Below are 11,249 nucleotides of genomic sequence, written 5' to 3'. Positions count from 1 at the left end.
AGGGAGTGTTCTTACAATTCAACTTTGTTTTGTCCAATAAATCTCAAAGACATCCCTACTGGCCAGCTCATTGGGGTTTTGCTGGTGGATTGCATCATAGAGATTGATGTCTTATGTTCTTAGTGGTTCTTCTACCATGTCATTATGGTACTCATTATGGTACTCTGCCTTTAGGTGGCTACAGACAAAGTAGTAATATGATGCATCGTTTTAATATGCATACATACATAAATTAGAGAGAACCGAAAGCCGTTGACTGAATTACATCATCTGAATCCGATGAATCACATTTTGCACTGAATCAAACTAATGTTAGCACCTCCAATTGACTAATGTTGTTAATTCCCACTTGCAAGATTCATTAGAAAACCATATAAATGATAAGGCCTCTGATTCCAATTGTATCTAAATACTAAGCACTAACTACTTGACAATCCAATGGTCAAAACTGGATTTGGAACCCAATCAGATATAATCTGTTCACTGCTGTGCTTTTAAATGATACCTTATTGGTTTGCGTAGAGACAACTGTTGTGTTGCTTGGGGGCGGTGGTCTATCACCAAGGGCCTCCGAAGCAGGGGGAGCCATGGTGTTATGGGGCTGAAAGGTTGCACAGCAGGGGCTGGGAGTGTGCACTTTGCTGGGGAGAGCTGAGTACCCTACCACACGGAGAGAGCTTGGGGACCACTGTTCGATTGTGAAGTGATATATGTGATATACGACTGTGTTATGTTTCTTGAGTGAAGAGTTGAGAACGAAGAACTGTACTGTGAAGAAGACTTCTTACAGGCACTGGCCTTTCACTCTCGCTCGCTCCCTCTCTCTCTCTCTCTCTCTCTCTCTCTCTCTCTCTCTCTCCCTCTCTCTCTCTCTCTCTCTCTCTCTCTCTCTTTCTCCCTCTCTCCCCTCTCTCTCTCTCTCTCTCTCTCCCTCTCTCCCCCCCCTCTCTCTCTCTCTCTCTCTTTCTCCTTCCCTCCCTCCATGTGTTGTGTGAAACAATGACTTCATTCTTTGAACAGAGATCCCTAATTGATTATTCTTAGCCTTGTTTCCATTAGTACCAGCTACAGACTTATACCTACTGAGATACTGACCCACACCTACACCTATAGATATAACCAAAGGCCAGAACTTCCACCCTGCTGTCCAGACATCACCGGCAGTTTCTCCCCTCTGCGTTATTACCCCACAACAAAGAGGTCATGTTCCTTGACTACCAGGCTGTGACTGAGCATAGTATCATCCGGCTTGAGAGGCGACATAAATCTGATCCTCGGATGGTGACAGGGATAGATAGACGACAACATCCATGTGAAATGTGTGCGAGAGGCCTGTCAGATGCCTCTCCCCGCTTCCAGTCAAGACGCTCCCAACAAGGCAAGGCTGTTTCCCATCACAGATACTGTCGCACGCTGTGACCCTTCGTCAGAAATGTGCCGAGCTCAGCGTTTGGAACTCAGCGAGAGTCTGTTTGCAGAACCAGGGACGGAGGCGGGGGGATTGTGACAGCTCCGTAATTTAGGAACGCAGGCGATGGAATGGTCTGCGGTTTGCATCTCAACAACATTGAAACCACGTTTCCCAGGTCAGGGCCACAGCTTGAGGAATTGTCTGGAAACGTGAATGATTGGTATCTAGGTTCTAGAACATTCTAACTGGATCCTGAACGGTGACTCAGAAGGCTGGGAGGTTTCAGACAGTTCTTCACAGACGTTCGTGTGAATTCGCATGGTTCCCACCAGCCTGAGAGGACTGGGTGGGGATGGTACCATACATACAGAAAATAAGCCTTGAGAATGTATAAAAGTCCAAACAGCCACCTCTCAATGGCATTCTATAATGGTCCCCAAAATACAACTACAAAAATGTATTGTGGAGATTCTTAATACCCTGAGGATGACCTTAACAGACCTTAGCAGAACAAAACTGGGAGCCCATCTTTTACATCCACAGTGATAATCACAGGACTTCACTGTTAACATTCTGGTGGTGGCATATGAAGATCTTTCAAAATGTCCTTCCGTTAGATCAGGTCCTGTATGGACAAACAGTGACATGTACAATGTATCCCAACAATCACTGAATTCCTAAATGTTGTGTTCTAGTGCTAGGTGAACCAGACAGTGGTATGCTGTGGAACGCCTTTGGATCGTTTCCTATCTTTAAGGTAACCGCCAGAGCTCAAAGGAACTTATTTTTGTGATGTTCCTCAGTTAATGGTCCTCCAATTACCTCACTATAATTTTTGCTCTGACCATAATAGACCCTATTGTGAATGTTCTCTGAAGTCTCAAAATAAACGTACTACTAACTTGGTGTTCTGAGGATGTGTTCAGGCCTGCACAACAGAGGTAACCTGTGGGCCATATCACCTTGGTTTGTGGGGTCATAACGACGACTAAAACTATAGCATCTCTTTCAGGAGTTCCATTTGTTGTGCGTGCATGCGAAAGAGAGAGAAAGAGAGACAGAGACAGAGAGAGAGAGAGAGAGAGAGACAGAGACAGAGAGACATAGAGGGATAATGAATGTGTGTGTTTCTATAAGGGAGAGCGGGCCGTGTGTTTGGAGCAGAATGCGTACAGGAAGGGGGGGCCACACAGAAGACCCCTGCTGTGTTGGTTTCTACGGTGACCCGATAGAGGCAGGAACCAGGTCTGGCTCTTTCTCAGGCCTGATCAGCGTATTACCACAAAAGAGGACATGTGTTCAGTCCCCTGGCTTCCCCGCCCCTCCCACCCAATCCAACCAGCGTGGCCGGACACAGGCAGCCAATAAAACCAGGATTAGGAGGGCGTCTACACACACACTGGGCTGTAGCGAAAGAGTTTCTGAACACGCCCAATCCCACCCCTCCCCTCACACACTTCTTTTCTTTCATTACTTCTTTCTGTCTCTTTCCATCACTCTCTCTTTGTTTATTTCATCCGCACCCATTTTCTCTCCTTCCTCTGCCTCTTTCTTCCAGACCCTTTTGCCCTCTAAGCTCTTGACACAATGGGGTTTCCAGAAATTACTCATTTTGCAGAGGCAGTTCACCATATTTTCAATGGCCTGCCCGCCTCCCCTTCTCATACTTGCCTTGTTCTGTGTTTTGCCCTGTTATGATAATGAAATGTGCTCCATCACAATGACAATGCTCTGTGTAGTGTGTGTGTGTGTGAGTGTGTGTGTGCATGTGTGTGTGTGTTTGTGTGCGTGTACATCAAGCCTTTATAGCCTTCATACTGGTTATACTATAGTGTTTTGGGATTGCTTGTTTGCATTGCTAGATTCATTCCAAAAACAATGACAATGTCTAGTCTCAAATGCGTCCCATCTGCTAAGGAAACACATGATGTGTGCTGCCACATTAACGCTGGTGGGAACGCTGCCAGTCCAGGGCTCTGGGTGGCTGTGACACTGCTGCCTCATCCCACCGCTCCAGCCCGGTTCACTAACGTGTCCTGGAAATGGGAGGGTTTGGATAATATCGTCTCCTTTGTCGGGACTTTGTAAGCTGGGGACAAAGAGGACAAGAACTCCCCCAAACAAACCTTTTTCATTAGAGCAGCAAACACTTCATCCCTCTGCTATGTAGGGTCCTACTGGTGTGTGACTGCCGACCACTGTCCCACAGGGAAGAGCCCAAACCCTCGGCTGGCTTCAGCCGGACACTGAGCCGGCCTAATTAAAGGGCACTTAAGCCCCACAATGAGCGTTGGTGCAGGTCTGTGGGGGTGGAGGTCGCTGAGTGGAGGGGCAGTATTCATGGCACTCGTAAATAAGGAGGGTCCAGGACAGAGAGAGAGAGAGAGAGAGAGAGAGCGAGCGAGAGAGAGAGAGAGAGAGAGAGAGAGAGGGAGAGGGTTACGTGCCAGAGACTTTGTTCACACAAGATGAAGAGTCAACAGCCTCCCCCTCAGCCTCTCCCCCAGCCTCTCCCTCAGCCTCAGCCTCCCCCTCAGCCTTCCCCCCAACCTCCCCCTCAACCACCCTCCAGCCTCCCCCTCAGCTGTCTCCTCAGCCTTCCCCCCAGCCTCCCCCCCAGCCTCCCCCTCAGCCTCTCCCTCAGCCTCCCCCCCAGCCTCCTTCTCAGCCTCCCCCTCAGCCACCCCCCCTAATAACCAGCTACTTCGGAGGGCCCTGCTAACACAATGCCATCCCACTCCCCTCCTCTCGCTCTCAATCACCGTTGGGACAATAAGGGAGCCCCTCAATGCCCCCTCGACTCCCTCCACCCTCTCGCCCAATCCCCCAGTCCCCCCAAAACAGACACTTCTTTTATTGAAATTCTTTGGTGTTCTAATCCCCAGCTTCCTCCAGGGGCAATAATGGACTCCCTGCGACAGCCTCTTCCAGCCAGGCCATCACTCGCCTCAGCCTGCCGGGGTCAGCGGTGGTGCCGCTCTGGTCAGAGGCACCACCGCTCTGGTCAGTGGCACAGACGGTCTGGTCAATTGAAACTTCAAACTGCACGTATGTTTGCTTGTTACTTCAAACCCTACCTAACCCCATGTAAACCAATATCCCTTGTATGTGGTTTAAGGTTACAAGCAATAGTGAAATACTGAATTGGTAATTCCCCTGGATATTGTAATGTGTCCTGCTGTTGTGACTTAAATGGTGATAATTGGAAAGTCTTGTTTTTGTACCAGGGATGTGAATGAATCAGAGGACAATGCATTTTAACTACAGTATCTAAACCTTTGACACAAATGTAGCCTTACCAAGAGGTTGTCATTGCAGGTGTACATTAACATTGTCTGCAGATTCCCTGAGGGTTGGGACCAGTAGGGGAATGTGTATAGGGTGACATCTAGTGGTTACACAGGGTTCTCGACACTAAATCTTTGGAAGAGATTGTGTAATTTCAGTAAGACAGCAATATTGTATAACATAACATTTGCTATCTTGACCCTTACCTCATTCTTACGTCTATGAATTATACTAGTGTACTATACAGTAAGTACCATAACTTTAATAATTAAAGGTACAATAGGTAAGGTTTTTTCAGTAATTTCAGTATTTATTTTTGCGACTCCTCCAATCACTGATCATCTGCAGTCATTTGGCGTTTGGCAGTGTGGGACACAACATAATTTTTCCTTGAATGTTTAATAGTGCAATTTATTGCTAAGGAACAAGAGTCTCATGTGACAAAATGCCCCAAAGCAAGAGAAAGACAATGGTGCGAGAGCAGAGTAAAAGGTTGAAAAGTATGGTGTCATTGAAAGCTTTTATTACAGCACGAGTCCTATTAACAGAATCATGTTACGTTTGAAAGATAGAAGCAAGGGGCCTCAGGGCATTAAAGCAACTGTGTTGAAATGTAGAATATGAACAACAATGTGATCATAGTAAGGGAAGTATGCAAGATATTGAAGCTTCAGTTCTATCATTGTTGTAGACAGAGATGGGAATTTGAGTAGATTTTTCTGGTATCAGTACTTTACTTTTCACTATTTATTTACTATGACACTATTTACTTTACTTTTTACTTTCACTCCTCCTTTTTACACTAATATCTGTACTTTCTACTTCTTACACTTTCAAACCAGGCTCGTTAGTTTTAATCTTTACTTGGTGGCATGATCAATGGAGCAAGGCAGAAGGCAACAAGCAGAATGGCTAACGTGCTGGATGAGGCAGCTAGCTATTTCGACATAACTAAGAATAGAGACATTCCTGATCACTCATGGTCATGTGTGAGGGAGATGTTTGAAATTGTGGGTGTCAAAAAGGATTCCTGGTGAATGCACTACTGTCTATATATAGTGTATTTTGTATTATTGTATTAACATGATGTGAGTCCAGTTACCAGCGTAACACTAAAACATGTTGTAGTAATGGCAACTTTTTACTTAAGTAGGGTATATGCCATATTTGTTTTACTTTAACTTGAGTGAAAACATTTGTAGTCCACACTTCAACTGTTACCAGAGTCTTTTTAAACAGTATCTGTACTTCCACTTGAGTGAAGAATGTGTACTTTTGCCATCTCTGCACTGTTCTTACACTTATCACACTGAGGTCACACTGTTAATGTGTTATTACACTGTGATTACACTGTTAATGTGTTATTACACTGTGATTACACTGTTGTTACACTGTTCTTACATTGTTATTATGTTGTTATTACACTGTTGTAATAATTAAAATTATTATATGGACATTCTTCCAAGTTCATACTGAGGTAATGGAGATATCCATATCCCACCGATTAATCTCTATGAGTTTGTTTCAGAAATATTCACTGAGAATGCTGTCAAAACTATGACTTATGTAGTGGTGTGCATAATTGTTTAAAAGATTATATCATTTTATTGTATCCTACTGTCTACCCACGGTAGGAACTTTCGCCCATTGGTTGGATTCAGTATTACACACTGAGATATTTAGTTTTGTTTCAAGAGCCAGCTATGATCTCAGAGCTCATTGTTTTGTACTGTCATGGGAGGACAGATCTAGGTTTACACTGCTAACACTGCTGTAGCACCCAAGGCTACTACCATGAGAGAATGGCTTGTCAGATGGCCAAAGCTGTTAAATACCACTCACCACAGTGGTACCCCGAGTCTGTGGGTGTCAGGTAACCGTGGAGATGTATGAAACTGAGCTGGCCCTCTCTGCCTGAAGGAAGAGACGGGCCTGAATTTGTGTTTGGACTTATCATGTGATCTACAACATGACACTCTTGATGTTCTTTGATTTTGAATCTTCAGAATCAACCTTGTCAGTCATTTTCGCAGCCGAGAGCAGAAGCTTCACTTTCCCTTTGCCCGGAGGACTGAGGGGCCTCCTTTTGTGAAATAACATCAAATGATCGGAGTGTGATGTCACACCTCTCTGGAGCAAAGTAGTTCACCAAGTTGTTTAGTCTAAAGTTACTTGTTGAAAATGTAATTTGCGGTATTTAAATATCACAGGTTTGCATTCATAATGTTATGTAATTTAAAGGAAATTAAATCTGGCGAAACGTAATTCCCGCACAATTCTTCTTTTACCGCACACTTCCTTTTCGGAAGTATAAAGTACTCTTCTGAAATATAAAGTCGCGTTCATTATTCAAGTTCAGTTATGTTTGACACTTGTATTTACTTGTGTAGCGCCATAGATCCTCCTCATGCCCTCTTCAACTCTCCTCCCTCCCTTGCTATGACGTTTTAAAGGGGCGTTTCATCGAGTTTTAAACGCATTAAACTCGGATTCGCCAAGGATACCCATGTGAGTGCACACGACCAATCAGAGGTAAAGACGGTGAATAAAAAACATTTCTGAAATGTGGGGGTCTGAAAATGATGACGTTTTTGTCATGAACTGTGCTGTGTTGTCACCAGCTGTTCGCAAGACGAACGAAAAGTCGATTGGAGTGAAATAGCGTCATTTGAATGCCTGTCTTCTAAACAGACGAATTTGGTAAGTATTTCATGGTTGACGAAGAGCAGTTATCTACATGAATGAATGTTATGAAAGTAGCAATCTGCTAGACTAGACGATTGCATCGATACAAGGAAAACAGTGATAACGGACTAGTGTAGCTAGAGAAGGTCAGAGTTGAAGCCTTCCTATAATTTAAGTCTTAATGTATTACCAGCCTATTTATTGACTCAATCGTGCATCATCAAAACATGCATGATATCTGTTTGATTCGTAGCTAACAATTGTTGTATCGAAAACTAGCCTGCTTCATATCTTATTTTCACTTTGCCATGGTAACTTGGTCGTGACTCTCCATATTGCTTTTGGAGTGTAATTGTATGCAGGCCTACATATTTTAATCAAACAATCGAACATTTTACAGCGCCTTTAGTGCATGATTACTGCAGTGTCTGTCCCATTTTGAGTATATAAGAGCACACATTGGAGCATGACTTGTTCAATAGAATGAAACACTTAAAAGTATTCAGCGGGACTTTCTATAATTACTAATTGTACGTTGCTTTGGTCTGCTATATTATCAAAATGTAAATGTGATGTGAAACGTCCCTTCTTGTCTATAAAAACTGGAAAAGTATTTGAAATTGCTTTGGTAGACTGCATGATGTTGAGTTGACCCTGTCTTCACACCCCCTTATCTTTTATGGCCAACATTATTAGAACAGGAATTCTCATTGGCCAGAGCTCCGGTGGAGAGGCGGTGCAAGTTGGCATCATGAATGTGGGCACGGCACACAGCGAGGTGAACCCCAACACACGGGTGATGAACAGCAGGGGCATCTGGCTCTCCTACATCTTGGGCATCGGCTTGCTGCATGTTATCCTGCTCAGCATCCCCTTCGCTAGCGTGCCCATGGTGTGGACCCTCACCAACCTCTTACACAACCTGGTGAGTGGCCCCCTGCTAGCCCCTCCCAGACACCCATGCCACCGCACTGACCCACCGGCCACACCAGAAGGTGGAGACATTGCCTGGTCAGTGTAACGGTGGTAGACTGTTCTACACAGAATGAGGACATTGAGTGAATGACTTTGGCAGATGGGAAACAGAGTCTTTTCTACACATCCTCTTATTGTTGAGGAGACGACATGAGATATTAATAGCAGGAGGCTGAATTGTGCGAGATTAGACCCTTTTAATGGTGACTGTACGGTGCATTGAAAGTCCAGCGTCTACTGATGTCGCAGAGTAAAACAAGATTGTCTTAGAGGCCATCCTTTTCCAGACCACGCCATCCAGACTCTGTTCCAAGTGTAGCCTTGAGTCTTTCACGTATCTGGCTGTGTGTGGGTGTGTTTGTTTGCAGTGCATGTACCTCCTGCTGCACACTGTGAAAGGAACCCCGTTTGAGACTCCGGATCAGGGCAAAGCTCGTCTCCTCACTCACTGGGAGCAGATGGACTATGGACTGCAGTTCACAGCCTCACGCAAGTTCCTCACCATCATCCCTATTGTCCTGTGAGTATCTGAGACTTGAGCTGGTACATTGTCTTTTAATTTCCACAGGGGAGTGGATACAGGAAGAATTGCCAAGTTGGGACAAATGCAACCTTCCTTCCTCTCTGCCTTGGAGAAATCACTGATCTCTCTTAACTGTCTTGTTGACAGCCGAGGCAAGACAACCATGTTTTTCCCTCATTAGGTTGAATATGACATTACCTCGCAGAGGGAAGGAAGGAGGGTTGGCGAGGATTCAAAAAGGAAGTGACATCACCAGCTTTGTGTTTGGGCAAGATGGTGGTGTATAAACAAGATGCAATAGTTCCCCTTTCCGATGCTGACCCTCGTGCTGATGGAATTCTAACATGGTTAACCCTCATTATGGCAATTATTTTCTGTTGTTATTGACTTCTGTGTTGGCTTCTCTTCCTGCTGCTAGCATGTGTGTTGCCTAGGCTCCTGTGGTGAGGGATGGCAGGAGAGGTTTATATTTAGAACCACCTACAACTAATGTTTTGTTACTTAGTCAATGAACCCTAATGGATTTGTTGACATCAGGCATCAAGTGGACAAACATTTTGCATGACAGTTTCTTTTTCGAAACGTTTAAAATGAGATGTGAGTTTTTACAGATAGAGATGAACTGATATTATGCAGCCCATTTCACGATTAGTTAGCAATCGCAGTCGCATGTTATAAAATGTACATTTCCACTCCTGGTACATTTTAGATTATGTATTCAAGCTTGCTTCATAGCAGCGGGTCATTGTCACTCTGCTTGTCTCTCTCTAACCCACCCTCTCCCTGTTCTTCTCTCTTTCTCCCTCCCCTTCCAGATACATCCTCACCAGCTTCTACACCAAATACGACCGGGTCCACTTCGTGGTCAACACCGTGTCCCTCCTCACCGTGCTCATCCCCAAACTCCCCCAGCTTCACGGCGTCCGCATCTTCGGCATCAATAAGTATTAACGGGGCGCAGGAGGACATCGCGTTCCTCCCGAGTCCCCGCAGACCAGCACCACAGAGCGCCGCCACGCCCCAGCTTTGGCTTGGAGCCTGTTTGGATCTTGCTGCTCTGGGTCTCCAGGCTGCTAAGCAGGCCTCCAGATGAAGACCACCGGGGATAGAGGGATAGCATATACAGGAAACAGACAGAATACACTCTGGACAATTGCTGGGCTGGCTTCCCACAATGTAGCTCCCTAAGCACACGTTGCCGTGGCGGTGTATTTGTACTTCTTCGTTCTCCAGGAACATTGAAAAAGAAGCCTCCAGAAATAAGAAGTGTTTGATTCTTTTGATTCTTTTTTTTGGGGGGGGGGGGGGGGGGGGGGGGGGGCGGGGGGACACACACACTAGAACTCTGATCAACCCAGTAGAGGAGAGAATAATAGAGCTATTTAGTCAGAATGTAAGATGGAACTAACACATTTAAACTCACATAGTCAATCTTCTGTTGCGTCTTCCCCCAGCTGGAGCTTGGTTGGCCCTGTCGTCCTGCCTCAGCCAGGTCAGATGAAAGCAGACACACAGTAGCCAGACAGGAGGACAGCCTTTGACAGCTGTGAACCGTCACAGGGCAGCAGTGAGGCTGAACAGGCCGCAGAGCTTATGTTGTATTGTATATTTAGCTCCAACCATTCAACGTCTAAGCATGGGAAGGTATAAGAATGCTTGTTTTATGTGACCGCTTCCATATTTGGGTCTCCTTGTCCCATATTTTGTGCCAGAGCAAACTTCCTGTTCTAAGCCAAGGCAGTAATCTAGTGAGTAGGCATGCTCACTCCCTTAAAGCTCATTCCATCAGCGGCTCTCAGTTACTATATTTGCATTTCAGTTTGTTTCCCTAAGGCTAGTGATGCATAGATAGTGTTAGGAGCATGTTGAATAACCATATTTTAGAGTATTAGCAAAGAATGCATTAGTATGGGATTCATGAATACCTAGGTTATCATTTCAGGTTGAAATCAAGTATTTGAAAGATCTACTGTTTTATCAGTCACTGGGTGAACATACAGTAGAAGTCAGGTTTTGAACAGAAAGGCTAACTTGCCACAAAGAACGCTTGCTTTTCACCAGAGGGGCCTGCTTATCACACAGTTGCGTTGTAGCCGTCATTACTCAAGACAGGAAACCTAAAAGTGATTGTGGGTTTGTGTCTGTGTCACACAAAGCTTTTCGTAGAGCTGTCAGAATTGTTAGCTTCAAAGGGAAATACAAGTTTGTGTGCGAATACTTTCGACACAGCCTACCTTGAGTAGTAAAAGAAGAATGAATAGTTAATGTAAAAGGTTAAAAGAAAACAATGTTTCACAAAGACTTTACCTTAGCAAGCCTTTAATCGTTGGTTTAAATGACCAATTATTTACAACCATAACATGTGAA

The 11,249-nt window shown here is 44.8% G+C and overlaps 1 protein-coding gene across 4 annotated transcripts; it reads left to right on the top strand.

Annotated features, from left to right (window-relative positions):
* The first annotated feature begins 7,259 nt into the window (after nucleotides 1-7,259).
* Nucleotides 7,260-10,148, top strand: LOC146259551 (ORM1-like protein 3). Of its 4 annotated transcripts, none has more exons than XM_084670089.1 (4): nucleotides 7,260-7,399; nucleotides 8,081-8,309; nucleotides 8,728-8,879; nucleotides 9,698-10,148. In XM_084670089.1, the coding sequence occupies exons 2-4, from the start codon at nucleotides 8,136-8,138 to the stop codon at nucleotides 9,831-9,833; spliced, it is 462 nt and encodes a 153-aa protein (XP_084526215.1). In that variant the 5' UTR covers nucleotides 7,260-7,399; nucleotides 8,081-8,135; the 3' UTR covers nucleotides 9,834-10,148. The 4 variants fall into 4 exon arrangements, with proteins under 4 accessions (XP_084526215.1, XP_084526217.1, XP_084526216.1 ...); XM_084670091.1 differs by having other exon boundaries at nucleotides 7,307-7,399; nucleotides 8,086-8,309; XM_084670090.1 differs by lacking the exon at nucleotides 7,260-7,399 and adding an exon at nucleotides 7,406-7,530.
* The last annotated feature ends 1,101 nt before the right edge of the window (nucleotides 10,149-11,249 follow it).

This window comes from Hypomesus nipponensis, chromosome 13, assembly GCF_054491055.1.
Source record: "Hypomesus nipponensis isolate SF chromosome 13, ASM5449105v1, whole genome shotgun sequence".
Lineage (NCBI taxonomy): Eukaryota > Metazoa > Chordata > Actinopteri > Osmeriformes > Osmeridae > Hypomesus > Hypomesus nipponensis.
Note: the sequence above shows the minus strand (reverse complement) of the source record. Positions and strands in the feature narration are given on the sequence as shown.